Here is a 25620-nt window from a genome sequence, read left to right as displayed (position 1 = left end):
TTTTGTTTCTGTAGGTGACCCATTATGTTTTATAGTAAATATTTATCTATTCATTTTTATTGCCAGCTCTTAGTTTAAATGGTTTATAATACTGTTTTTTACTATTATAATTAAAATGAAACATAATAAAAATGCTGATGTACAGTCTTACCAGGTGAAGATAAGGCATAGTAATGTAGATATTAAAATCAAAACTTGATTAAACATTGCAGACTGTGTACGCTGAATGGCTCTGTGTAGATCATTCTGAAATAATACAGAAAAAGCATATTTTAAATTCTGATACTCAATAATCATGAGTTTTGTTACATTTGTTACTACGCATTACATTTCAACTGTATTGTTCATACTCAACACACATACTTTAAGTGCATATAGCAGCATATTTTTGGTTTTGCCTAGGTCTAATTAAGCCTCACTGTAACATTCATATTGCCAAGATAATATTAATACTATGGAACACGACAAAAGCACTAAATTTTAGTTTACTCGCCTTACAAAGAGATGTTCAATGACTCTCCAAAAGCCCTTCCTGAAGAGAATGTTGTCTTATGGAAATTTCTAATTTTAAAAGATCAGAAAATAATATGTTCAACTGAGGGAAAAGTAATAGCTGATCAAACTACAACTATATCTCATTCTCTAAGTCACAAAAAATAGCATGCACTATGCCAGGCAGTTTATCATAAAAATAAAAAATTATATAGCCAATGAACATGTTTAGATAAATTTCATTCATATTAAGAGAAATGTGAATTCAAGATATGAGTTTACTTTGCAATTGAAAAACATTAAAAAATAATAATACCTACTGTTATTTAAGAGGCAAAAAATGAGCATAGATATGTAATATTGCTCAAGTAATTTGTTATAAATATCTTGAAAATAATTTGGTAATACAAATTTGGTAATTTGGTAATTTTGTGAATACAAAATTCCCAAGAATGCCCTTTCCAGTTCATGCATTCATCATTTAATTAGTTATTCCATAACATAATTTACAAAAGTTAACCACATGAAAATTATGAGATGGAAGTTGAATATTTATGTATGTTCATCTTCATTACAAAATTATAATAATTTTTACAATATTTTGTATATCATTTATTGTATAAAATATAAATACGAATAGCATATTTATTGTGCAATATATATTGTATGATGTATAACATATTATACTATTTTGTATACTATTTATTTGTTTCAATGTTTTGTATAATATTTTGCATAATCTTATTGCAAAATTATAATATGAATAATGAATGTTCATTCCTATTAAAATAACTAAAAATGAAACAGAAAATGGTTGAATAAATTGATCAAAATTAGATAGCAGACTTACATGTATCCATTAAAGATGGTTTGAACATAAATATTTATTGACATAGGAACTCATATTTGACAAAAATTCAAATCATAAAATTAAACATACAATTTTGTGTGTCTGTGCTTTCATAGAAAATATTAGAAGGATACAAATTATTGCTAGTGTCTAGCTTGTGTGGAAGATTTGTAGTTTTGCATAATGTTTCACTTTATAGTCTTCTGTTTTATAAATTTTCATAAACATTTTTTAACAGTGAATAGCTGTACTACATGAGATAAATAGGTAGCTCAGCTGGTAAGGAATCTGCCTGCAATGTAGGAGACCCTGGTTCAGTTCCTGGGTTGGGAAGATCCCCTGGAGAAGGGAACGGCTACCCACTCCAGTATTCTTGCCTGGAGAATTCCATGGGCAGAGGAGCCTACCAGGCTACAGTCCATGTGGTCACAAAAAGTCAGACACGACTGAGCCACTTTCACTTTCAATATAAAATAAAACCTCAATGACCCATTATTTTATCTTTTTCTACCACACATTTAACCAGAACTTTTGTTATGAAAACAAAAAACTAAGTTGATTAAAACTTCACCTTGCATTCTTTACTTTCTTCTAACAGAGGTGTTAATGAACAGAAAAACAAATTAAAATTTACCAATCAGGGAGAAAAGAAGTAAAATATACAATTATGATGGAAAATGAATCCTAAATTAATAATGCAAAGCACTACTTTTACTCTTAGTGATTGACTAATGACTCCATTCTTGGTTAGGTTACTTTTTCCAGCAACTAATAAATACAAATTAGCAAAGAGTACGGGAGGAATTTTTTTTTTTCATTAACAATTTAGGCAGTCTACAGTTAGTGAAATAATATTTTTCTGGACAGCTAAGAGAGCAGGATGTTTTTGCAAACCATCCACAGGCCATATGCCACTTCCCTTATTAGCTGTGAACTTGCATGAGACTCTAGTGGTCACTTACTATATTGAGAGCTGTTTAGAAACATTCACCTGGTTGTAAATACTCAAATGCTATCCAAATACTCCTTTTGGCCAAACTATTGCCATACTTTCTGTTAAAAAGCTACTTAAAAGAAAAACAAGTTTGACTCCAAGCAAACTTAATTTCAGTGTGATCAAATTAATATTGAGCTCTTACTATTTTTATGCTAGATACAAGATTTTTACACATATATGAATGCATATATAATGTATCTTAATTCTCACAGGAAGTCTGTATGTTGGTAGTTTTATTCTCTTTCAAAATGAAGACATTAGCAAAGGTGTTAAATCCCTTGCTTATTTTATCAGAGTGCTTAGCTGAGAGTAGACTCATATTAATACTTGTAGAACAAATGGAAGAAATGAAAGTGTGAAAGCGTTAGTCTCTCAGTCATGTCTGACTCTTTGCAACCCCATGGACTGCCAGCCAGGCTCCTCTCTCCATGGAATTCTCCAGACAAGAATACTGGAGTCGGTTGCCATTCCCTTCTCCAGGGGATCTTCCTGACCCAGGGAAATAACCCAGGTATCCTGAATTGCAGGGAATTTCTTTACCATCTGAGCCACCAGGGTAGAATAAATGACTGAATAGCAAATAGTAAATGTCAGCTCACTCGTAAGTATCCAAGCCTATTATATTTTGGTCCTAGTTATAAATCAGTCCTTTCAAACAGAGTTGGCCTTAGGCAAAATGCAATGGTGGCACATCTCTGAGTTCTGCATCTCTTCCTTCCTGCTTCCCCTTCTGCCTCCCTATTCCCAATCAAACCCAACCTAAAAAGTTGACTTTACATGAGGACCTTCCAGCTCCAACACAGCACCTTAGAAAACTCCACAGATATTTATGGAATGTGAGACTACCTACAGTTTGACAACATTACCTCCTGAAGCCTTAAACCTAGGGGTCCTGTTCATAATGAGATTGCTTTAGGAGGCAACGCTGTTTTCAGAATATTGGTAATAAGTTTGATCATCCAAACAGCAGTCAGCTTTGGTTTGGTGATCTTTAGACTATCTGAATTATTTTTACTATTTCATAGGGACTTATAAAAGAAGGGGCCTGACAATAGGTGTTTCACCACTTTTCATTCTCATTAGGATATAAACAGACTTAGGGTCTATTAGCTTAGTCATCTATGTAACACATCACTTTAATGAGGTAAGAAATAATGGAGCGTTGAAAAATACTTTTTTCTTTCACTTGTATTTTATACTTACGATCATATTTTCCAAGGCATGTTTGGCAAGCCAACAGTTTAGAAAAACTGGGACAAATAGATTTCTTAAGGAAGGCCAGAATATCTGGAAGACAAATCAAAACTAAACTTTTATCTCCAAGCAAGAAATCTACATGATTGAGAAGAAAAGCAAAACAAAAATAAGTTATTAAAGACAATATAATGATATAAAACATGTGGCAAATACTCTAAACTCATATGATTATTCAAATGAAGGGGCAGACAGGATCTTTTCACTCTTGTCTAAGTCTTAAGGAAAAATTCTTTGCAAAGTTATTGTAGAAGCAGAAAGAAAATAATCAGCTCTCATGGGATATCAGCTATAACTGTGCTAATTCCATCACTAAATCTTTTGGTATGACTGTTATAATAGATATCATCTTCTTTTCTGGAACTGGAGGTAATAAGGAGACAGTGTTTTACTTTTCTATAACATTACCACTTACTCTCTCAGATTCAAACATTTACGTGACACTGGGGAACTGTATTCCATTGGAATTATATTTAATTAACCTGTCATTCAATCTGGAGCCAGTTGTTCCTCTAGATAAATCACTCAAATTAAAATAATTGTCAGAGTGAGCAACAGGTTCAGATCATACTGGCTTGTAGTCATGGTTTTCCAAATAAAATTCAAAATAAAAAGTGTTAGCATATTCCCAACAGACATTACTAAAGCTTTATCAAATATAGATTAAGATCCAATTTTGCAAGAGGAAAGTGCTGGCTGCATGCTCTGTAGCTGAACAGGACCACCAGGGAGCTGGTCCTCCACAGACGTTAATGAAGAAGCAGACTGCTGGTTGTCTTGGTTGTTGGCGACATATTTAGCAAACAGAGAACTGGATTTAATAAATCCTGTGGCTTAAACTAAAGATAAACATATTCTCGGCATGAGAAACTTTTATAAATACTTGGTTTTACTTGGTTTTTATTTTTTTAAACTCTACAATATACACAAGAAATGGAGTGATTCATTTCTAATCTGTTTAGGTAAAATTAACACGTTTAAATGGTACCTCTAGAGTATGTATTCCTAAAATGCATTTCATTTTGCTATTGAACAAAATCTCATTAATGTTCATTTAATTTCACAACCCAGTTATAACTGACTTTTCTATTTATTTTCTAACACCATGATTTAATCCATTAACAAAAGCCTAAATTCATTCATCTGAGCTAATATATTATTTTGCTATTTAGATTTAAAGATTTTACTTATGACTAATATCAAAATTATTTCTTTTAAAGATTCTTTTAGGACTTACTGAGATAATGAAGGGAACCGCATTAATTATTTCCAAGATGAAGGGTATTCGTAAAATCTGTTCCCAGATGTTTCCCTTCCAAAAAAAAAAAAAAAAGAATAAAAATAAAAGTCAATTACAACTGAGTCCCATTAAATGGGGAAAAAGCATCAGAATTCTGCTAGCAATAAGGATGCTTACATTAACAGAATACAAAATCATTATTTAGAAATGTAGCAATGACTTTTAGAGATTATTTTGCTACATGTAATTGTGCCCTCTCAATTTTGCAGAGTTTAAGTAATCCATGAATATTGCACATAGCACATTTTAATCATATAATTTGCATCAAAAAGTTACTAGTAAAAATAAAACAAGAAACCTTACAGAATCAATGAAAAAGTTTAACTCCATCTTAATTTTTATATCATAATATAAAGCATATTAAATAGTTTGCAAACACACACATATAACAATGGCCCTGGGAGGCCATTTAACATTGTTTTTAGATTAATAAGATTTAAAGGCAGAGTTTTCTCAATCATCTGGATTCTAGTCTCCCAACCCATATAGTACAACAATATTAATCGGGTCTGGCTACATAATTAGTGGGGCCCAGTGAAAAACGAAAATGCAGGGCCTCTTATTAACAAATTATGAGTAATTTCAAGAAGGTGACATCAGAGCATTCTAACAAGCACAGATCCTTCTAACTGTGCATCTCTGGGCAATTGCACTGACTAATAGGTCATTCCTGAAACTTTCTCTAATGATGTCCAGTGAAAAAGAACTCAGAACTCCCTAACGCAGTTTATTCTTTTAACGAAAAAACAAAACAAATCTACCTGTTAGAAAGGCAACTTGAAATCTGACTCCTGTAATGTCTAATTATTTTATGAATGGCAACCCACTCCAGTATTCTTGCCTGGAGAATCCCAGGGACAGAGGAGCCTAGTAGGCTACATTCCATAGAGTTGCACAGAGTCAGACACGACTGAAGCAACTGAGCATGCACTGGCTATAATATTGGGATTCTTTATTTTTCTTGAGGTCCCTAAGTCTTAAAACATTGCAGAGATATAAGATACCTTGCATCGCCGATCCTGCTCATGACGCCAATTGTCTCGCTGTTCGCAGTGTTCGCTGAACCCAGGGTAGGCAAAGCGTGAGCTAAGATGTTAGTAGGAGGCCAGAGGAGCCGTAGGAACTCCAGATACGTTTATTCTCTCCTGGCCTGCATAGCAGCCATGACACAGCCTCTCTCCTGCTGACTCTGCAGCTATAACAACAGACACCCTATATTCTCCCCTCTCCTGGCTGACCCAATGGACACAGCCGTGATGCAGCAGTAAAATGCAGCCCTAGGTGGAGCTCACATATCCCTACAGCACAAAGTAGCTTGTGATGAAGCGAGTACCTCATGACGCACATGTGCAGTGTTATAAGTGACTTGAGTTATATTACATTAACATTATTTACAAACGTGGGGCAAGAGCGAGAGGCTGTAGGGCAAGAGAGCCTGACCACGCCATCTTGGCTAATTTTGTCTTTCCCTGCACACCGCCACTTCATAAAGCAAGTTCTACATCGGGGATCGTCTGGGTTGCTAAAACAGTAAGAGATTTTGTTATCCCTGGTTCATGAGCCGTCTGCAGGCTAAATAAAAAGTGGTGGAGGAGCAGGTGGAAGGCACAGAGCTGTAAGGATCTCTGTCATCTCTTTATAGAGATGTAAGGATGCTTCCCTCATCACCTCCAGCTCTGTAAGAAGGGCGCAGATAAACAACCTAGAGAGCTGGACTCAGACTTAGTGGCTGTTTTTGGCTAAGGCCTAAAACATCACCAAAAACAAACAAACAAACAAAACAACAAAACAGCCAAGCAAAGAGAAAGAATTGTTGAGATAAGAACAGGCTACACTTACACTGATACTAAGACAGAGCGACTTCTTTTCTGGGAACAAGATATAGACCCTCCAGAATAAAATGTATGGTCATTTTAAGTTCAGACTCAGAAGGGCTGCGGGCCTGAGGAGACAGGGAATCTTGAGAGATGGAGGCCCTTGGACACCCAGAACCTGGGGCAGAGTGGCCAGACCGAGGCCTGAGGCATCAAGGAGCTTCCACCCAAGGCCTTAGGAGAACCACAAAAGCCCTGTCTGTATTTGCCATCAGAGCAACCCAACCACAGACTATTCCTGGGCCAGTCAGTCAGGACTTTCTTCTCCTGGAGCCTCCTCAGCACTGAGGGGCCAGGATCAGCCGGTTTCAGACAAGGAGGAGGTGGACATAGGAGAAGCCCCCCAAGAAGATCCTTGCCCCCTTGAGTTCCCAGCTGTGCATACATGTGTGCTCAGTCGTGTCTGACTCTTTGCTGTCCCACAGGCTGTTGCCCACCGGGTTTCTCAATCCATGGGATTTTTGAGGCAAGAATATTGGAGCAGGTTGCCATTTTCTCCTCTAGGAGATTTTCCCTGGCTCAAGGACTGAACCCACACTTTTTGTGTCTCCTGCATCAGCAGGTGGATTCTTTACCATTGTGCCACCTGGGAAGTTACCAGCTTAGAAAAAGCTAAAACTGGATGAGAACATTAAATTTTTTACATACTGAACACTATCTCTTAAATACTAAACTGAGATTTGTCTTGGAAAAAAACAACAACTAAGGGGCCTCACTGAGATTCCACTGGATCAGCAAGGCTCATGAGGACAATGACTGCGTTTGAAGGAGAAACGTGGGACGGGCTAAAGGCTTTTCTACTTGCACAGAATCAGGCCTATTCAATAAACCATTTATACTTAATTTTCATTATGCAACACTTCTATTTTTTATTGAGCTGGTTAATGTTACCGTTTAACAGTTTTTTACATGACTCAGTTTCCAGAATGCGTAACATTTGGCTTACTCTTTCCTCACTGTATTTTTTTACTAGTCACTGTACATTGTTCCTTAATGTCAATGATTTTACACAGGAAAAGAAACTGATGTGACCAGCGGAGGGGGCTGTAATGGGAATCATTATCACCGGTCACACGGCAGGGTCTTTCTGCTAATGTACACTAAGATTAGCATTAGTTTTCTTAGCTGTGGCACACTGGAAAAGTTTAGTTCATAGTAAACCAAAAGCTTCTATCCCTCTGATGTCTCTCTTCATTTCCAGATCTAACACAACATTTATTTTTTATTACCTCCCCTCAAAGCACTAAGAGAGTCTGATGACTAAAATGTGATTCAGTTGGGTTCATTTCTGATTTATCCTCCATATTCCAAGTCAGAGAATCTTTTTAACATGGCAAGTCTCCATTGTCAACATCCAAACTCCCCATTATATCATATGAAGCTTTACGATTTGAGCTATGGCTACTGGTTTATTTTGTACCTAGTATATTCCTAACCCGTCTTGAATTCAGCTACAGATTCACCACATATAGAACTGATTTTGATATAGTTCTCTGAACGAGCTAGGCTATTTCATCTTTTATAACTTGGCTCACACTTCTCCTTCTGCTTGGAATGCCCCAATCCCCAAACCTTCACCAGTAACTACCTTGATACATGTTTTTTAACATTTTACAGAACTTATTTGTTCTATGACCATTAGAGTTCAATAAGCATGATATTGAATAAATGAAAGTTCCAAATATTTTATAATACTCTTCCCTTTGGTATAATTGCATTGATTTTGAACTTAAGCATTTGTATTTCTTTTTCTTGGATCCATGTGGAAACACTCAAAAAATTTTGTTTTAAGTCTTCCTGATGCAATCATATAAATCATTAAATTTTGACCACAAAGCTCAACAGAAATTTTCTGGAAGAAAGCATTTCAAGAGTACTTGGCTATATATCCATTTTAGGTAATTTCATTTATGTTACAACTTCAACTCATTATCAATAATAAACCAATGACTTCCAATGTTGTATCTCTAGCCTGGATCAATATTGTATCTGAGAGTCAGTTTCAGATCTCCACTATCTAATGTGCTGCTTCGCATGAATGCCTCAAAGGCACCTTGTGGGTAATTTGCCTAAAAGTAAAATTTAAAGGACAATGAAAACATGACAATCCAAAACCTATGGGATATAGCAAAAGCAGTTCTAAGAAGGAAATTTATAGCAATGCAATCTTATCTCAAGAAACAAGAAAAATCTCAAATAAACAACCTATCCTTAAGCCTCAAGCAACTAGTGTAAGAAGAAGAAACAAAACTCAAAGTTAGTAGAAGGAAAGAAATCATAAAGATCAGAGCAGAAAAAAATGAAATAGAGACAAAGAAAACTACAGTAAAGATCAATGAAACTAACAGGTGGCTCTTCAAGAAGATGAACACAATTGATAAACCTTTAGCAGACTCATCAGGATAAAAAAGTGAGAGGATTTAAATCAAAAACATTAGAAAGGAAAAGTTACAACTGATACCACAGAAACAGAATCATAAGAGATGACAACAAGCAACTATACGCCAATAAAATGAACAACCTAAAAGCAAAATTTATGATGTTTGTCCTAACGGACTCTCCAGAAACAAAAACCAAAGATCCTGGAGAAAATTTGCATCTTCTTTTCACATGCTATTGTTGTTCATTCACTAAGTCATGTCTGACTCTGCAGCCCCAAGGACTGTAGCCCGACAGGCTCCTCTGTCCTTCTCTATCTCCCAAAGTTTGCTCAGATTCATGTCTATTGAGGCAGTGATGCTATCTAACCACCTCATCCTCCCCCTTCACACACTACCTAAGTATAATTGTTGAATAAGACTTTCTGATTCATGAAGGTATCTTGGATTGTCCGGTTCTCAATTTAACTGTATTCCCACCCCAACCTCTTAACTGGTCTCCCCACCTTCCTCTCCAATTTTCCTTTACCTAGTTAATTCACACACACCTTTCAGCTATTAATTCAAATCTTCTGAGTGTTTTAAGACTTTCCTCACCTCCTCTTTACACACACTCTAGACAAGATCACACTCCCACACTTGGTTTTTTGATTCTTCATCAACATCCTTCTCCTTCCTTTTTTTGTTTGTTTTTATATCTTTAATCAACACTTGACTTTGAACTTCATGTGGTTCAGGTGAGAGCACTGGGCTTCCCTGGTGGCTCAGACGGTAAAGCGTCTGCCTGCAATGCAAGAGACCTAGTTTCGATCCCTGGGTTGGGAGGATTCCCTGGAGGAAGAAATGGCAACACACTCCAGTACTCCTGCCTGGAAAATCCAATGGATGGAGCAGTCTGGTAGGCTACAGTCCATGGGTCACAAAGAGTTGGACCCGACTGAACAACTTCACTTGACTCACGTGAGTGAATTTCATGCGGTCCAGGTGAGAGCACACATTTAGTTCACAATTTTTTGCTCTGTTTCAAGCACAGTCCATGCCAGTCTGAAGCTCCTGAATAAAATCTGTTAATCTGCATTATGTCAAACACATTCCTGTTGTTGATTCATAGCTAATGTGTGTGTGTGCACATGCACGTGTGTGTGCATGTGTATACTGTGGCAAATAATGAACTTCCACTTGAGGACTGACTTCCACAATCTAAAATTATACAGGGAGGAAATATACTCTTTGCTAAAAATAAACCTCTTTTTCAGTTATATTCATTAGGTTTAGTTCTAAAATCTCAGGTTGTCTTCTGAACTTAAAGATATATTCATAAATTATCTCCCCTAAAAATAGCTGATGAAAAATAGAGAAATTATCTAAAAGTTGCATCGGCTGTTAGGGAGTCCCCATGAGCCTACATAATACAGGCTCACGATAAAAGCAATTTTGGCAAAAAAAGAAAGCATAAATCTAGAGATGGCACTATGTAGAGAAGTGTGAAATAAGATCCAAAAGGCAGGCACATGCCTTTCAAAATTAAGTTAAATACCCGTTCCGCTTAATCATATTTTCCTGAACGAGATGAAAGGCATTAGTTTTCTTCCAAAAGGTAACTTCTTAAAGAAAAAACATAGTTTCTAAGAAGTAGCTTTAACTGTTCTAAGCATGCAGAACTCTCCGTGTTTCTTTTCTTATTGACATAATTCAGTAAAATATAAATAAAATTTAATCTATATTTGGTATGGATGCAACTTTCCTCAACCAATAAAAATTCAAGAAAACATATGATTTCCTAACATGTCCCAGGCTTTTATTTTTATCATAAAAGAAAGTACAAGTTTAGAACTATCATCTAGGTAACTCCAAAAAAAAAGCACTTTAAAAAGTATAAGACTTATGGTAATCTACTTGCTGTTAGCCCAAATTGGGAACAAGAGACTCTTAAAAAGCACTTTCTTCTCTAATATTAAGAATGCCTATATTTAAAATATTTAATCCAGAAGACTTAACCTTCTTTTGGTGAGTTTAAAATATGGAGTAACTCTATGGCAGCGTTACTTTGTATTTCTAAACATAAACCCAACAACACTTAGATTTACCATTCCCGTGGCATAATAAGCAGAATTACCAGGATCTAGGAGTCCTCGGATGAACTCTTTGTTCTTTTCCAGAAATAAGCCCATCATGAAGCTAACATTTCAGAACCAATGCTTTTTATAAGTGATTACTGTATAGAAAAAAGAACTATAGATTTAACCAAAGCTTTCTAGGTGTGGTGAATTTTCATTATCAGAGGTTTGGAAATTATGCATTTTTGTCTCCTTTTGATTTAATGAATATATATACAGTACTGTTATATTTTTGAAAACAGTTGATAAAGACACAGACGGTATTCACATGACAGAGGAATAAGAATTTTCCTGTCAGGCAAGCCTCATAGATATTTTGCCAAGTTGTGACAAACATGAACAGAATGATGATTTAAGTTCAGACCTGCTGTCTGTATGACAGAGGACAGAAGAAATGAATGTCAGGCATTTTGAAATTATTATCTGCTAACTTTAACATACACTTTATTTTTTTAAATTTTTTAAAAATTTATTTATTTTAATTGGAGGCTAATTACTTTACATTATTGTATTGGTTTTGCCATACATTGACATGAATCTGCCCCGGGTGTACATGTGTTCCCCATCTTGAAACCCCCTCCCACCTCCCTCCCCATCCCATCCCTCTGGTTCATCCCAGTGCACCAGCCCCGAGCATCCTGTACATAGACTTTAAAGAGTTTCTCTCACTTTGCTGCTACCTATTATATCTTTTGATTTTAAAAAACTTTAGTCTCCATGATAGTTTAAACCTTTTAAGGATTCAGTCATGCTTATTTTAGAATGTCTAAAATAGTGTGTACAAACATATATGTTGTATATGTAAATATATACATTATCTGTGTATATATATAGATATAAACAAGAGAAAAATGTATGTATATTTTATATTCAGAACTAAAAATATCAAACAGCAATATTAGAAATGGATTTCACTCCTAATGCAATATCCATTTATTCACATCTGTCTATAATTTTTCTTAAAAGCCTAATTTGAGAGAAGGACCTCATTTGAAGTTCTGCTATATGGATTTACCTCATATATGTGCTATAAATAGTTATCACTTCTTCATTCCAACAGTGTGTCCAACAGCTTATTGAAAGAGTCATAAGAGTTCACGAATTTGACTGAATATATGAAAGGAAAAGGGCTTCCTTGGTGACTCAGATGGTAAAGAATATGCCCCAAGGCAGAAGACTCGGGTTTGATCCCTGGCCTGTGAAGATTCCCCTGGAGGAGGAAATGGCAACCCACTCCAGTACTCTCGTCTGGAGAATTCCATGGACAGAGGAGCCTGGTGGGCTACAGTCCATGGGGTCTCAAAAGAGTTGGACATGGCTTAATGACTAAAAGACAACAATGAAAAGATAGGAAGGTAATTAACAGCAATCCGTCCTCCCCATGTCACATAAGCCCTTGTTAGCCTTCGTGTGGTAACACTCAAGACTCAACCACCGTGACCTAGACGTTAGTGTCTATGAAGGTCAGAATGAAAATATTATACATCATCAAGCCCTACCTTCTAGGTCTTATAATCTCTGCTTTCATTTTATAAATGGCAGGAATTAATTGATTACAAAGGTCAGCACCATAAAATCACAAGGGGAAACTATAATTCCATCTTGAGTCTGTGCTTTTTAAATGACTACTAGCATTTAAAGCCTCAAAGTTAATTTCATATGAAGTTTTAATTAGAATTTGGAGCAAATACATTCACAAACGCAGATTAATATTTTGACCAGTTTATGTATTTGAAGATACTCTTGTTACAGTGGAAAATATTTCAGTAAATTAGAGAAAAACACACACATCCTTATTTTTCAGTACATCACTTTCTGTATATTACATTCGACATTTATCACATGCATACTAAGGACCTTAGAAGATAACACCTTGGATATTAATTTACTTGATTGTTTTCATTCTTCTAGTTTTCTAAAATTCAGATTTGCCAATCAGTACATATTTATGGGCTTCCCTTGTGGTTCAGCAGTAAAAAAATCTGCCTGCCAATGCAGGAGATGTGGGTTTGATCCCTGGATCAGGAAGATCCCCTGGAGAAGGAAATGACAACTAGCTCCAGTACTTCTACCTGGGAAATCCCATGGACAGAGGAGCCTAATGGATACAGCCCATGGCATTGCAAAAGAATCTGACACAATTTAGCAATTAACAACAAGTTTATGAAGCATCTATTTTGATGAGGAGATTCACTAATAACTCATTTAAAGAGTCCTCCTCAACATCTCCTTCTAAACTGACACTAAGCTAGTACTTTCTAGGTAAGTTAGGGTTGAGTGGCTGTTGCTGCTAAGCCGCTTCAGTCGTGTCCGACTCTGTGCGACCCCATAGATGGCAGCCCACCAGGCTCTCCCATTCCTGGGATTCTCCAGGCAAGAACACTGGAGTAGGTTGCCATTTCCTTCTCCAATGCATGAAAGTGAAAAGTGAAAGTGAAGTCGCTCAGTCGTGTCCAACTCTTAGTGACCCCGTGGACTGCAGCCCACCAGGCTTCTCCATCCACGGGATTTCCCAGGCAAGAGTACTGGAGCGGGGTGCCATTGCCTTCTCCGAGTGGCTACCTATATGCAAAATTTTCCAGCTTATCTCCTCCAAATTCAAAATATTCTTTCAGGCACCATTTTCCATCTTCAGTGTTCTCAGAAAAGAACACAATGTATCCAAACCTAATTAGTAATCCTCAACTTCCTAACCTGGCTTATTCTTACTTTTTATAAATCTTGCTTCATCCATCATTTTTCCTGTCCCTTCTACCAGCTCATTTTAAATGATGCAGATTTTTACCATCACGAGGCAATCTTCTACCTCATTCTACTACTTTTAGTGAGCTCCTGTACTGATCAATCAACAGTCTTCATTTGAAAATTTTACTCTCTATTGTACTCCATTGAAACTGGTCTCTTAAGGGTGAATAACAAATGATCTCCTAAACTGTAAACCTAATTGCTTTTCTCAAGCTTCTTACTAAACCTGCCATCATTCATATCTTTCATCTAATATGTTTTCTTAGTCATTCCTAATATTTTATTTTCCTCATAATCAGGAAATCAATCCATCTGTGTTTATTTGGAAACCACTTACTCTTTTCTATCTACATTTTCTAATTCATCCATTTCACCTGATTAGACATGGTATTATGTTCTTTAGGTGGTGCATATAAGAATTTTATAAAGGAAGCCGGGGGAAAAGGGTGAGTTTGAAAAGATTTCTTGCTCTAAATTAAAGATTAAAAAGTAGTCAACAGAATGTTACCTTTAAGACTTTATGTTATGAAATGAGAAAGAAATTTACATGCTAGATAAGAATCCCCCCAAAACAGAACCTTGAGTGTGCCTGTTGATACGGTTCATGCAATAACTGTGAACTGGAAATCAGTGATGATTATGACAACCATTCGGAAGACTTTCCACCCTTCTCACTTATTCCTCTGTCCACCCTCATTGCTTTATTCTTTCAAGACCCACAACATAAGCATCTCCACTAACATGGGTCATCTCTTCTCCACTGGTTACTATCCCATCCTTAATGGACTTGCATGCTTTCTTCATCATTTCACTGGAAATGACTGCCAAAGCTTAATAAATCTCTTCTGCAAGTCCCAGATCTTCCTTTTCAGTCGTCTGCATATCACATCTATTTGTCCAAAAATACCTCAAATTCATCATTCCCAAAACAATTTCCATTATTCCATCTATCTTGACCCCAATCTGATTTTTTTCCTTGATGTAATTTTTCTTGGTTTTACTGACTTGTACTATCATTTGGATTTAGGAAATCTTAAAATGATATTTCACATTCTGTTCTCCTCTTCTCTCTCAGCCAGTCTGTTGATGATTTCTTCAGTTTCTACTTTCATGACTTTTCCTACATTGAATTAGTTTATTCCTCTCACCTGGCCAAAACCTCACTCCTACTTTTCCTTCCCTACTGCAATCGTGTCTTAGCAGAGCATATAGACTTCAGTGGAATGTCTCTTTGACTTCTGCTTGCTCAGATATTCTGAACTAATAATCCTAAAACTTAGTTACAATTATAGAACTCTCATGTTCAGCATCCTGTAACCAACTTCTCATTCTAGGTTTCTCTACAAGGCCCTCACAATACTGTAGCAAACTTATCCCAACAATATTTTTCCAAATGCACCATATGCTTCTGAAACCTAAATATTTATTCATTCTTCCAATTTTATATGCATATTTCTTATTTTATGCCTTTGCTAATTCTACAAATCCCTGTTGTTCTGCTTTTTTTTTTTTTTTTTTTTAGTGAAATTATGATCTTACTGTAGTGAAATCACTGGTTCAAGGATTCTGCTTAACAGGTCTTTTCATCCCAAGACATGACCTCTCTCTCTGGTTCCTCTGCCTTTTCTAAATCTAGCTTGAATATATGGAAGTTGATGGTTCATGTACTGTTGAAGCGTGGCTTGGAGAATTTTGAGCATTACTTTGCTAGTGTGTGAGATGAGTGCAATTCTGCAATAGTTTGAACATTTTTTGGCATTGCCTTTCTTTGGGATTGGAATGAAAACTGACCTTTTCCAGTCCTGTGGCCACTGATGAGTTTTCCAAATTTGCTGGTATATTGAGTGCAGCACTTTCATAGCATCATCTATTAGGATTTGAAACAGCTCAACCGGAATTCCATCACCTCCACTAGCCTTGTCCGTAATGATGCTTCCTAAGGCCCACTTGACTTCACATTCCAGGATGTCTGGCTCTAGACGAGTGATCACACCATCATGATTATCTGGGTCATGAAGACCTTTTTTGTACAGTTCTTCTGTGTATTCTTGCCACCTCTTCTTAATGTCTTCTGCTTCTGTTATGTCCATACCATTTCTGTCCTTTATCGAGCCCATCTTTGCATGAAATGTTCCGTTGGTATCTCTAATTTTCTTGAAGAGATCTCTAGTCTTTCCCATTCTAATACTTTCATCCATTTCTTTGCACTGATCAAAGGCAGAGGAACCAGAGATCAAATTGCCAACATCCACTGTATCATCGAAAAAGCAAGAGAGTTCCAGAAAAACATCCACTTCTGCTTTATTGACTATACCAAAGCCTTTCACTGTGTGGATCACAACAAACTGTGAAAAATTCTTAAAGAGAGGGGAATCCCAGACTACCTGACCCGACTCCTGAGAAATCTGTATGCAGGTCAAGAAGCAACACTTAGAACCGGACATAAACAACAGACTGGTTCCAAATCAGGAAAGGAGTACATCAAGGCTGTATATTTCCACCCTGTTTACTTAACTTATATGCAGAGTACATCATGCAAAATGCCAGGCCGGATGAAGCACAAACTGGAATCAAGATTGATGGGAGAAATATCAATAACCTCAGATATGCAGATGACACCACCCTTATGGAAGAAAGTGAAGAACTAAAAAGCCTCTTGATGAAAGTGAAAGAGGAAAGTGAAAAAGTTGGCTTAATACTCAACATTCAGAAAACTAAGATCATGTCATCCAGTCCCATCACTTCATGGCAAATAGATGGGGAAACATTGGAAACAGTGACTTTATTTTCTTGGGCACGAAAATCACTGCAGATGGTGACTGCAGCCATGAAATGAAAAGTCGTTTGCTCCTTGGAAGAAAAGCTATGGCCAACCTAGACAGCATATTAAAAAGCAGAGACATTACTTTGCCAACAAAAGTCCATCCAGTCAAAGCTATAGTTTTTCCAGTGGTCATGTATGGATATGAGAGTTGGACTAAAAAGAAAGCTGAGCACCAAAGAATTGATGATTTTGAACTGTGGTGTTGGAGAAGACTCTTGAGAGTCCCTTGGACTGCAAGGAGATCCAACCAGTCCATCCTAAAGGAAATCAGTCCTGAATATTCATTGGAAGGACTGACAGTGAACCTGAAACTCCAATACTTTGGCCACCTGATGGGAAGAGCTGACTCATTAGAAAAGACCCTGATGCTGGGAAAGATTGAAGGCAGGAGGAGAAGGGGATGACAAAGGATGAGATGGTTGGTTTTCATTACTGATTCATTGGACATGAGTTTGAGTAAGCTCTGGAAGCTGGTGATGGACAGGGAAGCCTGCTTTGCTGCAATCCATGTGTTCGTAAAGAGTCAGACACGACTGAGTGACTGAATTGAACTGATGAACCCCCACTGAGATTTATTTGCATCTCATGGGATGTACTTATTATTCCACCTTGTATTATTATTGCCTGTATAATCTTCTTCTGCCTACCCCCATTTCTGGACTGTAAACTCATTGAGAAAAAAACAAAAAACAATGCACAGTGTGGTGCTCTTCATCAAATAAGAGCTCAATAAACATTTGTTGAATTGGGTTAGCCAAGCAAAGCTTTGCCAAAAATGAAGGGAATTCATTTCAATAATTCCTAACAGACACACTTTTCTCCCTGAGTGTTTTCTGTAGAGATCAGGAGAAGAGGTTGAGAACAATAAAAAGCCAAACAATTCCATTCACTTGCCTAATATAAGCATGCATATACTGGGTAAATTAGACCAGAGGAATTAGTGAAGTGTGTTTAAGCCACGAAGGAAAACATTACTATATTACCACAGCTTTTTATTACATACTAGAGAGGCCCAAAATAATTAAAGGGGTTTAAGAAGATCTTGCTTTACCCCCAGAGTGTGAATTATAAATAGACGAATACTGGGTAAATGCTAGTAGTGTGTTCCACGGGCAGAAAATTTCTAATTAAAGCAACTTACCTTATAACTGAGATAACCAAGCAGTATTGTTTCAAAGAGACTTATCAATGCCACTAAAACCTAAAATATAAATTATACCTTAATGAGAAGATGCAACAAAAATATATATTCTGAATATATTATCAATTTATAAATATATGCCTATGTATGTGTGTGCATGTATGAGTGTGTATATATATCATATACTGTATAGGGATTGAAACCATATACAAGGCCCCATGTCCTTGTCTTTTGAAGTAAAATGCTGACTCAAGAGTTAATGATTGGGAAATGTGAAGATACAGAAACAAGGAAAAGCTGTTGGGCTAAAAAACTGGTAACAATTTAGACTATAATTCTGGCACATAACAGTATCACTGAAATCCCAGTTCCCTGAGAGATACAGATAAAAGCCTGACTGTTTTTACAGGAAGCAGACTCCCTGTCCAGATGAAAACTGCCGACCACAAGAACATAGACCCTAGACTAGCAGAAGGTTGATCATGCTCACAACTTCACCTTGATGCCAACCAATCTAAGAATTGTCCATGGGCTGATCACATCCTGCTTCTTGAACACTATAAAGCTCCTCACTAACCCCTCCAAGAGGGGTCACACAGTCTTCAAGGCATTAACCTTCTCAAAGCAATTAAAGCTACTCTTTTCTACTTCACCCAAAATTCTGTCTCCGTGTTTTTCTTTGACTCTGGTGAAGAGAGACCAATTTTCAGCAACAGAGGTGCTGTTTGACACTCCTAACTTCTATATACAGCTGGTAGGGAACAGGCTGTCCCGGGCACTGCGTTTTAGTTTTTACAATGTCTAATACTCCTCAGTAAGTCTTTTAAAATTTATTACCACAAACGAAAGTGTGGGATTAGAATAGTCAGATGACTGGAATTTGAATGATATGTAAAGACTGGATTTTGTGTGTGTGCGTGTGTATCCCTGATACACACAGTCACATGACTGCTCCACCATAAAACCAGTCACAAAGCCTCCCTCTCAGTTCACAGGCCAAAAATGGCAGTTCCCTACAGAAAATCAAAGAATACAAGCTTGGAGTAGAGGGATACTTTGCATCCTATCATCCACCTCAAACAAAGGTAAACAGTAACATCCTTGAACATTAAAGCCAACGGTCCAAGATCCTTTCAGATTCCATCTGAACAGACTTCATAACCAATCCCCCTTCTGCAGCAGACACGGGCATCCTGCACTGCCCGACACAAGTTCCCACCTTTCTTTCTCGTCTCTACTCCGAATACAATTTCCTCAGCTCAACTCCCAAAGAACAGTGGCTCCAACAGAAAGGACATCCAAATTGTCTTGTGTTAAAGACTCTAAGCACTTTGGGAGAGAGGAATACTAAGCAAGCATCAACATGAAGTATTTAAGATAACAAATATATTTGTTCATAGATTTGTGTGGGTTGTCAACCTGTCTGAGAAAAGCAGATGCTCTAGAGTTTTGGATTCTGACTCCTGTTTTAATGAAAATTTTGATACAGGTGAATATTAAAACATAAGGATAATTTAAAAACATATGAATGCATGACAATATAAGTAAAGTAAGTCTGGAAGTGCAAACAGTAGCCAGACATTATTAAAATAGAAAAGTTGAACTTTTTAGATTTTCCCCGCAAATTTTCTAACTCATTTGTGTCATTCTAAAGGTACAGAGTGTTAGGTGACCTTGACACCATTTTCAGGATGAATTATTCAAATCCTATTGAAAAATTAGCGTTCTTATTTAAAGATATCACTATTAAGTAAAAACAATTTGAATGATCAGAATATATTTCAAAACCATATATAATTATTCAGAAAAATACTAACTTACTTTACAAGTGTGCACCTCACTGATGGATAATATAGGAATCTAACTCAGAGATTAAACTGCATTTTTACGGAAACTGAAATATTTGAAAAGAGTTATTTGTAAGTTAATGGCACTGCTATGAGATTCATTAAAAAAAACATTAAGCACAACTTATAAAATAGGAAATATGCAAACACAGTAAAAACTTGATTTCATAGTAATAAACACAATGCATACATAATCAAAATAATTCATAGTTGCATATAAAATGTACAGATCTCAGAATCACCCTGGTGTTAAATGACAAACCAAACATTTGATTTTAAAGTATTTTAATGTTTGCTTATAAACAGTGAGTCTTAGAGTCTTTCCATTCCTTCTAGACTCAACTATCTTCCAATCTCTAATGCTGTTAATCTTAGGGACTCTACTCTTTGAATAATTTTTGCTTTTGAAAATTAACAGAAACTAAAAAGCATCTGAAGGAAAGAGACAGGAGTAGAGGAAATGTGAAGTTGTAAAAAGTTTGCTAGGCATGAAATTCAACAGAAAAAGGGACAAATAACAACACACAGGACTCCAGGAAACACACCAAATATGTAATTCAGAAGCACTGTTCTCTTCACATTTCCTTACTCCTTCTTCAGGACCCTTTTAATGTCAGAGCATACTTTTTGTTTTATTTGCAAAATTATCTGCTAAGGGACCAAGCTCTTCCCATTGGTAATAAGAGCGATTGGTTCATTTGTTTATTCATTTAACAATTATTCATCAAGATTCTGCCATGCCCTGATATTGAGAATATAAGGTAAAAAGGCAAATGTGTTTAAGGATTTTTGACTAATTTTTCAAACATGGATGTAACCTAAGAATTTAGGAACACATAAATTAGTTTGGAGAACTTGTTGTGATTTCAAACAGTGTTTTACTCAAGCTTTCTGAAGTCTAATCCTGACCATGAGGAAATTCTCAACAGGTAGAATGCAAGACTCAGGTTAACATAAAGAAATAAAAACTTCAAGGTGTGCATTAAGATTAATTAAACAATAAACAATTTTAATTGTTTATTTTTAATATCAATTTTTACTATCAATAATTTTCTTCTCAGTAGTACTGCTCTGTAAAATATGAGTACATCTAGATATATAGGAATAAAACAAAATTGTACATAACCTGTAAGCCCCATAAAGGTAGACTTCTGTTCACCCAAAAGATATGAGACCTATAAAAAGAATGATAAGACATTAGATTTTTCCAAGTGAAGAAAACATTCATTTTAAAATTTTGATAAAAGTTGAAAATATTTAAATGTTGTTAACATAAAGAGACAATATATTAACATCAAAATTAAAATTAGGAAAAAAACTTTTATATTGATTTAATTGTCTTTTTGGTAATATTCATTTCTATTTCAGGGAAAAAACTTTTTTATTTTGCTTTCAGTTTCATACTAATCAGAAGAAAAGACAATGGGCTCTTATTTAAAGAGTGAAAATGCCAGGGGAGAAAAACTCCAAACCATTTGCTAATCAATACTTCACTGAAAAGTCACTTAGACGCCTTCAATAAACTCTAGCATTTTATTATTTTTAAAAAATATTTTGGCAGAACAAATTCAACAGTAGAAATAATCAGAATAAAGTCAGTAACTCAGGTTGAAGGGGTGGCTCAGACAGTAAAGAATTCACTTGCAAAGCAGGAGACCCAGGTTTGATCCCTGGATCAGGAAGATCCCTGGAGAAGGGAACGGCAACCCACTCCAGTACTTAAGTCTGGAAAATCCCAGGGACAGAGGCGACTGGGTGGCTACAGTCCATGGGTCACAAAGAGTTAGACATGACTGGAGTGACTAACACTTTCAGATTGTAAAGCACATTAATATTTAATTAAAATATTTAATATACCATCCAAAAAAAAATCCACCCTGGAACTGAGGTTAGCATAAAACATTATGCAGAACAAAGAGTAATTGTCTTTAAATGTGTCTTAAAAGTACTATTATCTTTGATGCTAAAAATTGTTTTTAGTCTGCAAAGAACATCATATATTCTAATGTCCGACTAGTTACAATTCTTCACTGTTTATACTTCGTCCCTAACTACATCATTTGGTGCACAGCTGATTCAAATACTAGTCATTCCCAGCAACATACTCTATTCAGGAAAAGATGAAAATAGCTATATTACATTGCCCAAAAAATGCAAACAAAAAAACTACAAACAGAACTAAGCCCACTCACTATAGTGATAAAGTATTCGAGGAATCCCAAAAGAGAGCATGTATTTTTAAATCTTTGAATCATTTTATTTTGGGAAATATGTTAAACAAACACAAAGAGCAATAAACTCTAAAATTCCTTGTTTAAAAAAGAACTGTAAATTTTAGAAGACTATTCAAAGAAAATACCTAGTATATTCACTTGCTCCTTGGAAGTAAAGCTATGAAACCTAGAGAGCGAATTAAAAAGCAGAGACATCACTTTTCTGACAAAGGTTCATATAGGCAAACCTATGGTTTTTCCAGTAGTCATGTATGGATGTGAAAGTTAGACCATAAAAAAGGCTAAAGTGTTGAAGAACTGATGCTTTCAAACTGTGGTGCTGGAGAAGACTCTTGAGAGTCCCTTGGACTGCAAGATCAAACCAGTCAACCCTAAAGGAAATCAACCCTGAATATTCATTGGAAGGGCTGATACTGAAGCTTCAATACTTTGGCCACCTGATCTGAAGCATTGACTCATTGGAAAAGACCCTGATGCTGGAAGAAACTGAGAGCAGGAGGAGAAGTGGGTGACAGAGGATGAGATGACTGGATGGCATCATCTACTCAATGGACATGAATTTGAGCAAACTCTGGAAGAAAATTAAGCACAGGAAAGCCTGATGTGCTGTAGTCCACAGGTTTGCAAAGAGTCAGACTTGGCTTAGCAACTGAATAAGAACAACAACCTCGTATATTATTCTTTGTGATTCGAGAATATAACATTATCTGGATGACTGACTTCTTTTGCTCCAAACCAAACCTGCACCATTTCCCACCAAAACAGATCTTCTCGGCCTTTCACATCCCAGTAAGTGGCACCAAATTTCATTGTGTTTGGTTAGCCAAAGACTTGAGCATCATCTTAGGTGCTTTCCTGCCCTCTATCTATAAATACTGCATACATGAGTCACCAAACCCTTCCAATTCTTTCCACCAAATTTCTGTAAAATGTATCTACTTCTCTTCATATCTATGGCCAGAACCACCTTAATATAAATGATCACTTTCTTGCAATTGTAGTCTTGTAAAAGCCTATAACTGGGACCCTACACTTCCTTCTGCTTTCTACATTTTTTTCTCCAAATTTCAACTACACAGATTCATTCTAAATGCACGTCATATCACATCACGCCATTGAACACTGACACTTTACTTTTGTTAAGATAAAGACCAAAACTCCGACCCTGGCATTCTTAGACTTAGTCACTGCTTCCTATTTCATCCCTTTTCACATGCTCTTCCCTCATCAGAGATCTCTCAGATCAATTTTCTCCCAGGGAAATCTTTCCAGAAACTTCCCCTTGATCAATGCAGCCAAGGAATCTCTTAGGCTATGTCACTCACCATACCTCTGCCTCCACTCATCTCAGGAGTAACCTTACATTTGTTTGTAAATCTACCTCTTTAATACTTGTATCCTCACTGAACTGCAAGTTCCATAAGATGGAGTATATCTCTTTTACTCACCATTATGGTCTTAATGTCTTCTCAAGTACAGTAGTCTAGGCATTCAATACAGACAAATGGATGGAGCCAGGAAAGGCAAAATGTGGATGATGAACTCAGCACCACTCTCCTTTCCAGAACACACCTTATTATGTTCTCAGTAACACTTGAAAAATGAGGCCAAAACAAAGTATGTGGGAACGAAGAGGAATGTATCATATATAGGTTGATTTTTTGTACATAGAAATGATATGCTATAAACTACAAAAAAGGAGATAGCAAACTCATAAAATAAATTCAAAAGCATAAAGTAAATTATAAAATCATAAAATAAATTGCTAATCATAAGTTTGAGAGCATTTTCAAAAGGAAATTGGTAGTGAATACAGATTTACTAAAAGCTAGCTATCTAATTAATGACATTTTCTTTGATCTGACATGTTGTTTTAATAGATCTTGAAATATCAGAGTACTTTAAATTTAAATAAGGCTTTGAAGAAAAAATTTTCAGTAGTCCTTAAAAAAACATTTCTACAAAATTCTAATATGTAAATTCCAATGTGAAGTGACATCGCCAGTGGAAAGTTGTCTTTTACATCCACTTACTAGGCAGACGACGGAGAATGAGACGGCTGGATGGCATCACCAACTCGATGGACATGAGTTTGAGTGAACTTGGGAGTTGGTGATGGGCAGGGAGGCCTGGTGTGCTGTGATTCATGGGGTCGCAAAGAGTCGGACCCGACTGAGAGACTGAACTGAACTGAACTAGGCATTAAATTAAATAAAATACATAGAAGGAAAATGTACACATTCTAGCAAAAAGGTAGTGCCCAAACTCTCTTCATAAAATAGGTTTATCATGAAAAAAGAATGTGGGATCTGATCTGCATGTTCCTAGAAAACTACCAAAATGAATGAGAGGGAAACTGAAACCAGCAGCTAGACTCTAATTCCAAATGAGCTTCAATCCCATTGACAAAAAGGTGCTCAGAGGACAGACTTGCACAGAAATATCTACTGCCTTATTACATATGGCAGAATAGTATGTGGAATCTACCTAACCAACAAGAGATTTAAATTAACTTCCTTATCATCAACAACAGCAAAAAAGCCATCAACAAGAAAAAAAAGAAAGCCATTGATAAAAATGACATATATAACATTATCCTATACATGAATGTGGTACCTGTATGTGTGTATTGATGCAATTTACAAAAGATTGGCCATTAAAATACTAAAAATACTTTTTTGTAGGTATTGAGATTTTAGGTAATTTTTACTTCCTTTTCTTCACCCTAAGTATTTCTGTTGCAACAATCATGAACCAATTGTACAATCATAAGAATAAAACATTTCACTTTTTAAAACTATAAAAACAGAACAGGAACAAACACAGAAACAACCTTTGGGACTTCCCTAGTAGTCCAGCTGCTAAGACTCTATGCTCCCGTGCAGGGGAGCTGGGATTCAACCCTTGGTTGGGGAACTAGGTCCACACATGCCACAGTTAAGACCCAGTGCAGACAAGTAAATAAATATTTTTAAAAGTAATAAAAATAAAATTCATATTATTAAGCTATTATTATAGAAATAATTTTATTTATGTGTAATAAATTATGGGCTTCCCAGGTGACTCAGTGGTAAAGTATCCAGCTGCCAATGCAGAAAATGTGGGTTCGATCTCTTGGTCAGGAAGATCGCCTGGAAAAGGAAACGGCAACCCACTCCAGTATTCTTGCCTGGGAAATCCCATACACAGAGGAGCCTGGCGGGTTACAGCAGGTTGCAGAGTCAAACATGACAGTAACTAAACTACCATCACCACATAATATATAAATAAAAATAATATAAATATTAATTTATTATTGATATAACTTAACTAGGCCTATAAATAAAAATCACATTAGAGAATGATTATGAAAACTGGAAGAACTATATCAAACAATGGAAATAACAGTAGTTAGATATGGAAAGTTAATGACATGCAACCCCATCCACTCTTGACAGCTCACTTATTTATGGTGAATAAATACCTCTCCTAAATGTACGGAAATAGCTGCTGAAAATGTCAGAACTGCTTTGGCAGCAGAGGTGGAGGCCGGGGTAAAAATGTTAACTGGAAGAAACAAGCATCTAG

At 36.2% G+C, this 25620-nt stretch overlaps 1 protein-coding gene across 6 annotated transcripts in view; it reads right to left on the bottom strand.

Moving 5' to 3' along the window:
- The window catches only part of KCNT2 (potassium sodium-activated channel subfamily T member 2), a 448004-nt gene that overhangs the window by 270966 nt on the left and 151418 nt on the right, over nt 1-25620 (bottom strand). For 4 of the 6 annotated variants that reach the window (XM_088845010.1, XM_088845011.1, XM_055419934.2 and 1 more), the window contains exons 4-8: nt 20946-20994; nt 17973-18032; nt 4831-4905; nt 3543-3626; nt 152-246 (exon numbers count right to left, since the gene is read on the bottom strand). In XM_088845010.1, the coding sequence (XP_088701136.1) occupies nt 152-246; nt 3543-3626; nt 4831-4905; nt 17973-18032; nt 20946-20994 (363 nt within the window). Of the gene's footprint in view, nt 1-151; nt 247-3542; nt 3627-4830; nt 4906-17972; nt 18033-20945; nt 20995-22415; nt 22425-23349; nt 23360-23596; nt 23637-25620 lie in introns of all 6 variants that reach the window. The other 2 variants (XM_088845009.1, XM_088845012.1) reach the window with 2 other exon arrangements.

The sequence above is a fragment of the Moschus berezovskii genome, chromosome 17 (genome assembly GCF_049115385.1).
Source record: "Moschus berezovskii isolate FMDL1 chromosome 17, NW_MosBer_1.0, whole genome shotgun sequence".
Classification (NCBI taxonomy): domain Eukaryota; kingdom Metazoa; phylum Chordata; class Mammalia; order Artiodactyla; family Moschidae; genus Moschus; species Moschus berezovskii.
The sequence above is the reverse complement of the archived record's forward strand: the minus strand, read 5'-3'. Positions and strand labels throughout refer to the sequence as shown.